This window comes from Camelina sativa, chromosome 20 (genome assembly GCF_000633955.1).
Source record: "Camelina sativa cultivar DH55 chromosome 20, Cs, whole genome shotgun sequence".
Taxonomy (NCBI): Eukaryota; Viridiplantae; Streptophyta; class Magnoliopsida; order Brassicales; family Brassicaceae; genus Camelina; species Camelina sativa.
In genome coordinates, this window is record NC_025704.1 from 7,715,388 (window position 1) to 7,728,415 (window position 13,028).

Genomic DNA, 13,028 nt, shown 5'->3' on the forward strand with positions numbered 1-13,028 from the left:
AAAAAAAAAAAAAAAAAAAAAAAGGCACCTGATTAATAATTATAGTCTCCATGAGACATACGAATAGAACAACACTTGCGTCTTTAGTTCTTTTCCAAGTCTCCAGTTTCTGAACAACACTTTGTGAACCCAACACGCTTCAGCCTCACAACCAAGAATAGCTTCATCGAATTGAAGAACCCAAATCCTTCATCCCAACCCTCTCAACTCGCATCTGTCTTCAAAATTAGCCCGACGAAATCCTAATTAGTAGTGATAATTAGGATTCAACCCTAATTTCATGAAGTAATAAAGATTCTCCAGATTACCTACTTTGTGACACATCATAGATCTAGCATTTTATCACCATAAGAGGGACTTTTAGACAACATGAGAATTGTCGAAGAAATCAGATCTTGAAGAAGAAGAAATCTGATTAATCAAGTGGCACATAATTAGAGAGTAAGAGTGAGGAAATGTTTGTTTCATGGGATGAAGAATCTGAAGAGGAAGAGAGAAAAGAAGAAAAAAAAAAGATATAAAAGGTTTTGCTTGGTGGTAAGTGATTTTTAAAAAAATTTCGGCAAGTGTTGAGCGGTAAATGAAAAATTTACTAAGTTTTCGCTGCCATAAGAGATTTTAGCTTTCCGTTCTGCTATTATACGACTTAGCGTTTCTAAAATGCTATAATACAGTTTCTACTATCAATGCCAACTTTTCTTGTAGTGGGGTGGTTTCTTCTTTCCCTCCGTCTTCTTTCCATTACTACTTGTTCTTCTTCTTTCAACTACTTCGATCACTGATGTTTCGCTCTCCTTTATGGTTCTTGAGATGGTTTTAAGTTATGATTGAAAAAGATGTTACGTTTGGAATCAAGTATTACATTATTTCCTTTGAAGATGGATACAAAATATATAGTTTTCCTTTGTCAATCAATAAAGCCAAGAAGAAGAAGAAGAATTAACAGTAACATGAACAAACAGGACCAAAGGCAGCAGAGATAGGTTGACAGGCACCACCTTTGTTCATGGAACAACCATCAAGACAAAACTTTTTGCATCTCTGATCATCTTCTTTTGTAACACAATTTCCAAATTCTGGCATATCCGTGCAACACTTTTTGAATAATTCGCTGCCAGGCAACACAGCATTTCTTGTTTCAGCACCTGCAAGTAACACACACACGTAATCATCATCTATTCAATTTCTTGTGAACGAATATGTTTTGTTCCAAATGTTTACGAGTTAATAATACTAACCGGAAAGTAGAAGAGACAGAGCTAGGATGGCAAAAATAACGATTTTTGAATATGCCATCTTTTTTTTTTTTTATCTTTTCAACTCTATAAGATTGATTGCTTAGAAAAGTTGTAAGTTGAAAATGTGATATATATATATATATATATACACAAAAGTATCCATTCACTTGTTCGCTAGAAAGGAAAGAGATTTAAAGGTATTCAACATATAATACAAATTTTGACACCAGAATGATATGTTCCTCAAAAAGGTGTAAAAGAATTTAAGTTTTATTACTATGATATCTTATTTTCTTGTGGAAAGAAATAAGGTAAATTTGCATTGATGGAAATGAGATTCATTAGCAATTTTTAGAAGACAGAAAGAATCCAATTAAACAGGAAAGTTTAGTTCTCTTAATTGAAAGTTAATTTCTTCTTTAACTCGGATGTATTCAACTAAATATTTTTGGGAATGAATTTTAATTTTCAAACTAGGTACTAACCCGCGGAAAACCTCTGGCTGAGTTTTTATTTTTAATGAAAATTTATAATAATTTATTTCGTTATTATATTATTTATAATGGTTTGTGATTAAAAATTCGGTTTGCATATATAAAAAAATTTATTTTAAAAATGTTTATTGAAAACCTGTCAATAAAACATTTGCATGTAATAAAATAAAACTGTTTAAACTTTTATCAATTAAACGCAATCCTTGCTATAGTTGTGAAATTCTTGCTATAGTTGTAAAGTAAGTAAAAAGATATAACTAACATGTAAAAATAGCAACTAAATATTGTTAGTGAAGGTTCTGAAAAGCTTCTTCGAAAACAACATTCATTATTTTTTTTTCTGTGGCTTCGTTTCTTGTCTGTAATAAGCACTCTCAAACATTGAATATATTTAAATCTCAACTTAGTTTTATTCTCCTAAAGAACGGGGGCTAAAAGAAAAATATAACTTTTTAAATTAGATAAGATACTATATCTATATCTTTTATTTTTCTTTATTAATTTTTAAAATCTAAGCCGTTAAACGGAACTGTTATATATTTTATTCGATTAGGTTTTTGAAAATTTTGTTGATAAAATTTGTGGTTATATAGATATTATTCGATTAGATTTTTAAAATCGTAGCTGTTAATTTTTTTAAGTACGAATTAGTTTTGATTCTAATAAATTTTGTTTTACTATTCTACAATTTATTTTATTTTTCTTTATTTGTCCTCAATTTTTGTTTTTAATTAATTATATTTATTTAATTAATTAATTAATCTTAATTAAAAAATTTTAATGGCAATTGAATGTAATTTTTTACACATTTTAAGGTTAGTTTCATATTTGTACTTCTCAATTATGAATTTATCAGCCACATAATTTAGTTTTACCAATCTGCCAATGTGAAAAATTAAAATACACATTTTTCTTCATAGATTGAGTAATATATCTTTGATTTTAAAAATTCAAATCACAACATATGCAGAAATGTTTTTTACATATTTATTAATCATAAGTATTATATGATAATTTAAAACAATTTGTAAATAAAATAAAATAAATGATAGAAGAACCATAATTTAAAATCTTAACAAAATCTTTTAAATCTAGTTATTAAAAAATAATCATATTATCTACTGGGATATAGAATCTTAGTTTTAATAATTCTGATTGGTTATATATTTTTTAAAAAATAAATAATAATTTTCGTCCATAAATATTTAGAAAAAGAAAATACTTTTTCCTGAAAATTAATAATTATTTAAAAAATTCAATTAGAAAATTCTTATATATTGTTTATATTTGGTCAAAGTATTTATTATCTTTATTAAATTAAGTAATTAATCTTTATTAAATATTTCTAATGGCATTTGAATGTAAATTTTTAAATTTTTTAAAGTTAGTTTTATATTTGTACTTCTCAATTAATATAGTAGGGTTATTCTTAAATGATTTTACTAATCGTTGGTGCGGGATTTAGCATCCACGATATACCGACTTAAACTGAAGATAAGCCGATTATTCTGAAAAACAACTAAACCGCGAATCTTTCGTTTGGGCCAGCTAAACGGGCTTGTAAGCGGTGAGCTTGTAACCAAGCCATGTGCTGATAGAGAGATCAATGTTGATCTCTGTAATCGTTGCTAGATCAATGTTGATCATGATTCTTATCTTCTCTTTGTAAGTGTGGAATCAAAGCTATAGATATCTCTAAACCTATCATTCAAGCTCAGAACAACGGATGGGCAGGAATCGTTGTGAACGGATGCATCAGAGACGTGGATGAGATCAACGGTTGTGATATCGGAGTGAGAGCTTTGGCTTCTCATCCGATAAAGGCAAGTAAGAAAGGACTTGGAGAACAAAGAGTTCCGGTTAATATTGCAGGGACTCGGATTTGTGATGGAGAATGGCTTTATGCAGATACTGATGGGATCCTTGTCTCCCAGATTGAGTTATCCGTTTAAATACGCTTTTCCTATTATGTGATCACTGATCATCAGTTACAAAAGAAACCGAACTTGGTCTGTTTTCTTTTTTTTTTCTTTTGTGTTCTTATTACTTGAGAGATGGTTTAAAGTTATGATTGAAAAAGATATTACGTTTGGAATTACGTTATTATTTAGGTAAATAAATAAATATAGTTTTCCTTTATGACTTTATCAATCAATAAAGCCAAGGTGAAGAAGAATTAACAGTAACATGAACAAACAGAACCAGGGGCAGCAGAGATAGGTTGACAGCCACCACCTTTGTTAGTGGAACAACCATCAAGACACATCTGAGTGCATCTCTCATCATCTTCTTTTGTATCACAAGTTCCAAATTCTGGCTGATTATTACAACACATTTTGAATAATTCGCTGCCAGGCAACACAGCCTTTCTTGTTTCAGCACCTGCAAGTAACACACGTAAAATCATCATCTATTTAATTTCTCGTGAATGAAAATGTTTTGTTCCAAATATTTACGAGTTAACTAATACTAACCGGAAAGTAGAAGAGACAGAGCTAGAATGGCAAAAATAACAAATTTTGAGTAGGCCATCTTTAAAAAAAAAAATCTTTTCAACTCTATAAGATTGATTGCTTAGAAAAGTTGTAGGTTGAAAATGTGATATATATACACAAAAGTATTCATTCACTTATTCGCTAGGAAGGAAAGAGATCACAAAGGTCTTCAACATATAATACAATTTTGACAACAAAAATGTGTGAAAGAATTTGAGTTTTATTACTGTGATATCTTATTTTCTTGTGGAAAGAAATAAGGTAAATTTGCATTGATGGAAAGTTAATTTCTTCTTTAACTTGGATGTATTCAACTAAATATTTTTGGGAATGAATTTTAATTTTCATATTGTATTCTTAAATGATTTTAAATCAGTGGCAGATCCAAAAGTTATTTGTATGGGGCACATATGAGATCTAATTAATAATACTAAATTTACATTATAAAAATTATTAAATAAATATATAGATTTTTTAATAATGTTAAAATATATCTTGCATTTTTAAATATTTTAAGATTTGAAATCAAAAGATAAGCCAATTTTTTTCGAAATTATTATTTCTATTGGTTTATAATTTTACTTAATTACATGTATTAGATATATAATTAATTTACTAGTTAAGAAAATACACAATTAAAAAACTACAATTCATTATAAATATGAATATCTGTAATATATATAAATTGACTTATTATTATAACCGTATCATGCAAATTTAAAATCCAAAAATATTAATTAACTAAAAAAAAAGAGAAAACATTGTTTAATGTTACTAATTTACTTTACTAACATTTTCAGTTAAGATATATGTCTATTTTGCAGTAAAAATGAATATTTTAAAAAAAATTAAGTGGGAAAAAAAAATCAAACTGAAAACATATAATTTTAATGAAGAAAAAAATATATAAAGAAAATGCAATGTAAGTAAGATAATAATTAAGAAGAAGTGTAATTTGGTAAACAAAGGGTATGAATGATGACAGCAGTCACAATGGATAAATTCTTCAATGGTATAGTCTGTCATAAAAATAGAATGTACACAAAAATGGTTTGCAGTTAGTCTGTGGCGATTTTTTCTTTTTTTTTTTAGACCGCACAATTGCCGACTCAGTCGGTCCGACTGTATTTAAAAATGATAAATAAAAAACGGCTTAATCTGCTGATAGATTTGTCCTCCGACTGTCACCGTTCAAATCCAAAATCATCTAACTGAGAAAATTTTTTGATTTAATATATCTAATAGATAATTTTTAAGATGGGGCACATGCCCCACCTTCCTTTGTTGTGAATCCGCCCTTTTTATTGATTTTAGACTGCTTTTTTTATTTTATTTTAGAGAAGTTTGACAAGATTTGTTGTTAAGATTCTCTGCATCAATCAATAAAAAATATGTCATCATATAACACCAAAATTTGAGAACGAAATTTAAGATTCACAATTGAATAACATAAGATTGTCAATTTTGGTATGAGTATCTCGGAGTCGGAATTGAGCCAAGTGTTTTAACACATTCTAACAACTTTAAAAGCAGCAAAGGCACACTTGCCTTGTACAAGTGGGTTATGCTTTTAGTACTATACCTCAAATTGAGATTGACACAAACAAATAATTTTATAGCGGGGACACATGGTCTGGTTAGTATCAAGGCGGGGCAATACGCTTGCCGGAGCTGGGGAATTAGTAAGTCAGCTGCGGACAGCTAAGCTAAAAACAGAGTACTCAATGAAGGTGTTGTTGGTCCTTTGAAGAAGATTCTCAAAAGGGTAGTAGAGAGGAATAAATATCAAGCCGTAAAATTTATGTATGCACAATTCTTTTTTGGTTCTTGTTATTACTATTGGCAGTGTATTACATAGCACAAAAATTTGAAAACAAAGTATATCTTGTTAACTATGTATAAGTTTTCTGTGTCGCAGCAAAACTTCTTCGACGAGGCTGGTTTCTTCTTTCCCTCCGTCTTCCGTCCATTACTTCATGTTCTTGTTCTTCTTCAACTACTTCGATCACTGAGGTTTCGCTCTCCTCGATGGTTCTTGAGGCAGTGTAAGGGAACAAAACTGGTCTAAAACACCATAGAAACGCTGTTAAAATAGCTAGGTAAAGATACATTGAAGTCCATACGCAGAGAGTCCATTTCCAGTTATAAGCCATTCGTTTGATCCACGGCGGTTTCGAGTTTATAACGATCTCAGCTTCGTATAGCTGAGGCAATGTCCGGGTTTGTGCACGTGGAATCAGAGTGGCTCTCACGGCTTTTGTTCGGGGCCATTTCTCTTGGTGTTTTAACGCATCGATTCTCATTGTTTGTGCTTCGTTCGCTATTCCAGCTATAAGTGGAACACTCATAACAAATGTACGTGCAAGTCTTATAGGTTTGCTTCTGAACCGTAACATACAAGGTTGGCTCGATCTCGCTATTGCCTCGCCTTTCAATGATAAAAGCTCTACCTTCAACTGTACACAAGACAATGGATCAAATTAACTGAAAAATAGTATCAAAATACGATTGTCTCAGTATAATCAAGAAACAGAACAACTCTTTTGGTTATAGCCAGTTATTAAACCTGATTTTTTAATTTATTTTTATTTTGAAAAATATTAAACCAGATTTAGTTCTTAATAAATTAAATTTTTGTTTGATTTAACTAGCATAGTATGGTTCCATATGATCATTTTGATTGGTAGAAAACAATCCATCGATCAAACTTCATTAATCGTGGAAGTGGAACAATTATACTATTCTAAGGAAATTAGTATATATATAATTTACCTGAAATACCCCAATTCTTCGATTAATTTCGGATTCAGGCATCCAAAGCACTAAAGAGACATGAACATTATGACCAACAGGAACACTAAACGATCTCTTCTTCTTATCGAAACTAAAAACCGCACTTGGGTTTTCTTCAGTGTAATCAAAGAACAACCTGTCTCTCACAACCACAGGCTTTTCTACATACAAACTCACAATCCCAACACCGATAACAACCGCCAAAATTAAGGCCAACACCATCACCATTGACACGTGGCATGCACCCATTATCCCAAACCATGTCCTCCTAACAGCTTGCCCCGCACTACCCGCAATCCGGGATGGAGCCCGTTTAACCGCTTTTTCGGCCGCAGAGACAGTCGAGACTGCGCGGCGGTAGGAGCGGTAGAGGAGAAAGAGAGGTGAGGATAATACAAGTATTGCGTTGTAGATGAGATCGGCTTGGATGGTGACTAGAACCATAAACCAGTCGGCTCGTAATGGTTCAGGGATTTTGAGGTTGTTGTCTTGTTCTATCATTGTTTGGTTGTCTTTTTTTTTTTGGTTTAGGAGGATTCTCCTCATACGGGTATTCTTTTATGACATGATGAAATAGATAAAAGTCGCTGTCATAATGTCATATAAAATATTTATTCATCTGCATGATAAAATTGAAACGTGTTGGTTCGTGTTGTTGAGTAGTGCCACGTTGCTGCAAAGAGATCATACTGAATGTACCAGAATGATTTCAAATGAGAAAGATAAAAAATTTATGAGTACACTAGCTTATCCGGAAGTGTTGGATATGGTCCATATGGAAGTTCGGGTTTTCATCAGCACTTTTTATCTAAGATAACCATGTTATTTTCATGTAAATATAACCAAAGATATATAATACTCCAGTTACTATAAACTATAGTAACGTGATATTCTTTTACTTAATTATTTTTTTGTAATTTATATTGAAAGTAGGAAACATTTTTACTTAAATAGTTAAAAGTCCATCTATACGAATTTTTAACTGGAATCAGATTTTAAGTAATCGGATTATGTTGCGTAGTAGAATCTTGCATATTATAGATTAACAAGTCCAAAAAAAAAAATGGTTGGATTTGGATAATATGTAACTATAAGTTATCAGTTGTTTTAAACTATATATGTGAGAGTTGCATTGAGGTATTAGGATTGTATGAATTGAAAAAAAAGAAGGTTCCAAATCCAAATTTTCTTTGTATAAATACATATCAAACAAATTTTAAGATTTAAGACAAATAAAAAGAAATAACGATTATTGATAGTTATAAATTGAGAAGGCTTAAAAAAGTAAGAGATTGAAAAGCTTAAATTTAGAGAATTCTTAAATGCAAACGCTCTTCTTTTATCCTGATGATGACATATTGACATGTATATATACTAGAAAGTCAATGATGTAGAGTGTAGGAGAGACGGGATTATGATCCCAAATTTTATTGGTCTCTCTCTAGCTAGCTACTTGGTTTAGATTTTAGGCAATGTTTTCAAAACCGGACCGGACCGGTGATCGAACCACGTTAACCCGCGAACCGGCAACATGTCCAGATTGAGTTAATATCAAAACCCAAAAGAAATTGAACCGGTAAAAACCATATCAAACTGCCAAAAAACCAAAAACCGGTGAACCATTAAACCGGATAAAACCGGGTTCTATTTTTTTTTGAAAAATGAGTGCAATTAATTTAACTAATTACTTCTTCTTAGCAAATTAGTAATAGTAGGGTTTCTTAGAGAATGAAGATTAAATGTTCTATACTCTTATTCTCTTATTGTTTGAATTTCTAAAATATTTTATTAGTACTGGTTACACTTTGAGTTTGTTACACTTTGAATTTATTACTTTTTAAGTTTTTAAAAAAATATTATGATTATTGAAGTATTTTATTTGGCATATCCAATTATATCATAGTTATAATCATTGAAAAAAATAGAAAACCTATTCATACCTATTATTTATAAAAGTATCATCAAAATCAATTGAACCCGGTCAACTCCGGTCGAACCATGTTGACTCATGACCCTAGAAGCTTTCCCGGTTCAGTTACCGGTTCGATTTTAAAAACATTGATTTTAGGCTACTACGAGTTGGGCTTCGAAGTCTGACAATCGATTGAAGTGAATAGATTTGTTTTTTCCACCGACCAAACAACACAATTCAATCAAGTTCGACAAAATAATTAGACCGAACATAAACGCAAAATCTTAGCTGTCTCCATTCTCCAATCAATAAACTTGTATTGGATACGATACGGACCATACGGTACAAAATCCAACACGAACAAACAAAAGATTCTGGTCGTGAATGTACAAATTCTAAGATTTGTAATATCTTCTACAACTTTTTTTTTTAATATAGAAAATATAATGTTCGTAACCTAATTTAATATTGTTTTTTATTTTAACTAAAAAGTACAAAAAAGAATAAAAAGCCATAAGTGGATTAGAACGAATACGAACAAAATGGGAGCAAAAGTCTTAATATGCACCTTACTACACTCAACAAAGACTTTTTTTTTTTTTAATTTTCACAAAATAGGATAAATATTCCTTTTTTATTTTAGAGAAAGATAAATAAATCTCGCATCCAACTTCTCTCATATCCTTCAAAATCGTTTCTTCTCTCTCTCAATCGCAAAATTAGGGTTAGGGTTTTCATTTCCCCCCCCCCCTCTTGCGAACTTTCTCTCATCTCTTCGTAGCCGCCGCACACATCGACGATGACAGGCAAAGCGAAGCCAAAGAAGCATACGGCGAAGGAGCTACAAGCTAAGGCCGATGCAGCGTTGACCAATCGAGGCGGAGGTAAAGCTGGGCTCGCAGATAGAACCGGTAAAGAGAAAGGTGGTCACGCCAAGTACGAGTGTCCTCACTGCAAGATCACTGTACCGGATCTGAAGACGATGCAGATCCATCATGAATCGAGGCATCCTAAGCTGACTTACGAAGAGCCCAGGAATCTTCACGAGGCTTTAGCTGCTCCTGCTGAATCTTCTAAGCCTAAGCCTGGTATCAGAGGAAGCCTTAAGAAGTGAGCGAGAGAGAGAGAGAGAGCTTTGATTATGATTTGTATTATCGAATCCTTCTTATTTGTTTGGGTCTTTCTTCTTTTTTTCTTCTTAAAGCTCTGTTTGATGTGAGAATATAAACTGCGTTGATGTTTGATGCATATGCTTATGTCTTCGTATTTTTATGTTATGATCATATAAAAAAAAAGTAACTTATGAAAATGGTTTGAATCTAACTTATTGCTTTCTCTTTTTTGATTCTTGTTTCTGGTTTTGCAAATTGTATTGATCTTGGTGGTGCAAAAGAGTTGTTTTGGTATATATGAACAAGCTAGCTACTTTTAGGACAGCATCTCTGTGTTTTTGATTAGACATGTTGTTAACTCATTAAGATGAGACAAACAAGAGTTTTGGTTTGGTTCTTTATTATGTTTGCTTGTTCAGTCTTTGTAAAGCCGCTCTTAATCTCAGCATCTCTGTTTCTGATCGGACATGTTAACTCATCAAGATGTGAGCCAACAAGAGTTTTGGTTTGGTTATGTTTTCTTGCAAAGCCGCTCTTAACTCAGCATCTCTGTAGCCACTCTTTTGGTTGAAGAGTTTGTTGTCTGAAGATCTGAGAAACATTTTATTTATCTGTTTATTGCATTTGGTGTCTGTTTGTTATTGCATTTTGACCTGAAGAATTTGCTTTTGCTTCTTTTTATTTTTAAGCTTTCAAGCCTACGAAGTTAAAAGCATCTTGGACGAGTAAGCTTCTTGTTTTATTTCATTAAGAAAAGAAGGATTCTAATTTCTCTGTGCTTCAGGATGTACATGTGGTTCTTCTGATCCAAATGAAAATGTAAATGGACCTGATAACAGATTCTTTGATCTTTCAACAACTTTAGTAATCAGAATCAATTCTTTATAGCTCTTTTATGTTTGTTCTTGTTTGACAAATAGTGTAGGGAGAAATGCAAATTTAAGAGGATATTTCAGATTTCTTTTGACAAGTTTAATCTATTGGGATCATCACCTCTCTCGACAGTATGCACAGGCCTGAATATGCAGTATGGTGTTTGAACCCCGATGATGATACAACAACGAACAAGCTCTACGTTGTACTGAAATTTTCTTGTATCTTTATTATCCCAAGAGTTGCAGAAAATGATCATGTTGTGTGAACAATTGGAGGTCGATTATAGTATTGCCCATAAAGTTACCATGGCCTCATGTGTTTATAATCCACAATAACACTTGAAAAGAGTAATAAACTTGGTTCAATTAAGAAATTTGAAACAACATGTTTGTTAGGTTTCTATGAACAATTAAGAATCAATCTGTAAATTTCTCTAACTGTAAAAAAAAAAGAAAGAGAGAGAGACCAAATCAAGTCATCCGTTTTCTCAAGGTTTTTTTTTTATAAACTACCCTAAACAAAAGAATCATCATCATCACCACAAGACATGTAAAGAATTAAAATCCAAAAAAAGGAGGAAAGAAAACGAATCCGATATCAGCCTTTGGTGGCTTGAGGTTTTTGCTGTTCTTGGACAACATTCTCTTCTTGATACAACAACTTTCTTCTCTTGAGACCATAACCATTGTACTGATAGATAATGCTGTAAAGACATTGCTTCAACCTGAGCACCTCAAAATCCTCTATGAACCTCAAGTCTCTTTGTCTCCATTTCAAACCCGCGCACTTTTGGTATTCCTCAAGAACCGATGATAAACACCAGTTTTGCACTTTCCTCAAGCATCCCACAAGACAACCTGTCCTATGCTGCAATTTAACCACAGAAACACCACACCATTAGTCCTCAGTCTTTTAACTCAACCCAAAGCTAGTTAAACCCGAGAAGGGTTTTGGTGGATTATTATTACTAACCTTTCCGCGCTTACAGTGGATGAGAATTGGATGATTTCTAACATCTGTAAGCAAAAATACATAAAAAGAACATAAACGAGACAGCTAAATAAATAAAAGAAGCTAAAAAAGGATCTCTTTTTGGTTCCTTACCAACAAGCACTCTAAGAGCATTCAAGACCGTATCCTTTGGCATTGGAGTTGGTGGATCCTATGAGCGTAATAAAAACAATCAAAAGATATAACCATGACTCAAAGAACATATTCTTGAACTCATAAAAGATGTTCTTGAAAAGCTCACAAAAGAGGGTCAAAATGAATCATAATAAAAAAAAGGTTAGAGAAATGAAAACATACAGTTTTGCCCTCGATGCCAAACTGGAAAAGCTTGATGTTGTTGGAATGAAGAGACTTGAGATTATCCTCAGGGTATGGTTCAGGACACAGATAACTGTAATCCAGAAGATTTATAAACCCAACAAACAAAACTCGTTTTTTTTTTTCAAATTTTTCTGCGTTTATAAGGTCAATTTTACAATTAATTAAACAAATTAAATTAAATTATAAGCTAACATTTATTATGATAGTGAAAGTTTTGTAAATTATAATTGATGATAGTGATTTAAAAAAAAGATTCTTGTTTTCTTTTTTAATAAAAATAGAGATACCTCAGGAGATTCAGAATCAAAAACAAAACAAAAAAAAAGAAAAAAGAGAGAAACTTTACATGATGGATCGAAGATTAAGGGTTGATAAGAATCCGAAATTCTCAAGCTGAGGAAACCCAGATCGGTAAATGCCGTCTTCCACCATCGAAAAGTTCGGCGGCGGAATCAATACCTCGCCGTCGTTATCATCATCCACGATTAAACCCATCAATTCAAAAAACGCTTCTTCTGACTATCCCCTCCGTCTCTCGCTTCGGAGAGATAGAGATAGAGAGAGAGCTAAACCCCCAAAATCTAGAGAGAGAGAGAGAGAGATCAAATTGATTGAACCAAACGAAAAAAAAAAAGTATTTTTTTTCTTTAAATGATTAATGAGATAATCATCATCAAGTGGGATATTTAAAAATTTAATCTTTATTAAAAAAAAAAAAAGAGAGACAAAAAAAAATGACGAAGATTTAGGAGTTTTTTTTGGTAGATTTCTTCAGA

At 32.0% G+C, this 13,028-nt stretch overlaps 5 protein-coding genes and 1 long non-coding RNA gene across 7 annotated transcripts in view; 1 reads left to right on the forward strand and 5 right to left on the reverse strand.

Annotated features, from left to right (window-relative positions):
• The window catches only part of LOC104769922, a 1,451-nt gene extending 910 nt beyond the window's left edge, over positions 1 to 541 (reverse strand). Inside the window, exons 1-2 of the long non-coding RNA XR_764458.2 lie at positions 313 to 541; positions 29 to 218 (exon numbers count right to left, since the gene is read on the reverse strand). This is a non-coding gene — a long non-coding RNA (uncharacterized LOC104769922). The remainder of the gene's footprint in view (positions 1 to 28; positions 219 to 312) is intronic.
• LOC104769923 (defensin-like protein 24) lies at positions 851 to 1,318 on the reverse strand. Its single transcript, XM_010494249.2, has 2 exons — positions 1,239 to 1,318; positions 851 to 1,145 (listed from the first exon to the last, which is right to left on the reverse strand). Exons 1-2 carry the CDS (start codon positions 1,294 to 1,296, stop codon positions 940 to 942), a joined length of 264 nt encoding a protein of 87 aa, XP_010492551.1. The 5' UTR covers positions 1,297 to 1,318; the 3' UTR covers positions 851 to 939.
• On the reverse strand, positions 3,747 to 4,393 carry LOC104769924 (defensin-like protein 24). The gene is made up of 2 exons (XM_010494250.2): positions 4,207 to 4,393; positions 3,747 to 4,114 (listed from the first exon to the last, which is right to left on the reverse strand). Exons 1-2 carry the CDS (start codon positions 4,262 to 4,264, stop codon positions 3,909 to 3,911), a joined length of 264 nt encoding a protein of 87 aa, XP_010492552.1. The 5' UTR covers positions 4,265 to 4,393; the 3' UTR covers positions 3,747 to 3,908.
• On the reverse strand, positions 6,013 to 7,573 carry LOC104769926 (seipin-1). The gene is made up of 2 exons (XM_010494251.2): positions 7,000 to 7,573; positions 6,013 to 6,683 (listed from the first exon to the last, which is right to left on the reverse strand). The coding sequence occupies exons 1-2, from the start codon at positions 7,564 to 7,566 to the stop codon at positions 6,120 to 6,122; spliced, it is 1,131 nt and encodes a 376-aa protein (XP_010492553.2). The 5' UTR covers positions 7,567 to 7,573; the 3' UTR covers positions 6,013 to 6,119.
• Positions 9,581 to 10,271, forward strand: LOC104769927. The gene has a single exon (XM_010494252.1). The coding sequence runs from the start codon at positions 9,732 to 9,734 to the stop codon at positions 10,044 to 10,046; it is 315 nt and encodes a 104-aa protein (XP_010492554.1). The 5' UTR covers positions 9,581 to 9,731; the 3' UTR covers positions 10,047 to 10,271.
• On the reverse strand, positions 11,328 to 12,867 carry LOC104769928 (probable tyrosine-protein phosphatase At1g05000). 2 transcript variants are annotated; one of them, XM_010494253.1, is made up of 5 exons: positions 12,599 to 12,867; positions 12,229 to 12,322; positions 12,025 to 12,082; positions 11,893 to 11,936; positions 11,328 to 11,787 (listed from the first exon to the last, which is right to left on the reverse strand). In XM_010494253.1, exons 1-5 carry the CDS (start codon positions 12,745 to 12,747, stop codon positions 11,518 to 11,520), a joined length of 615 nt encoding a protein of 204 aa, XP_010492555.1. In that variant the 5' UTR covers positions 12,748 to 12,867; the 3' UTR covers positions 11,328 to 11,517. The 2 variants fall into 2 exon arrangements, with proteins under 2 accessions (XP_010492555.1, XP_019097176.1); XM_019241631.1 differs by lacking the exon at positions 12,025 to 12,082 and having other exon boundaries at positions 11,757 to 11,787.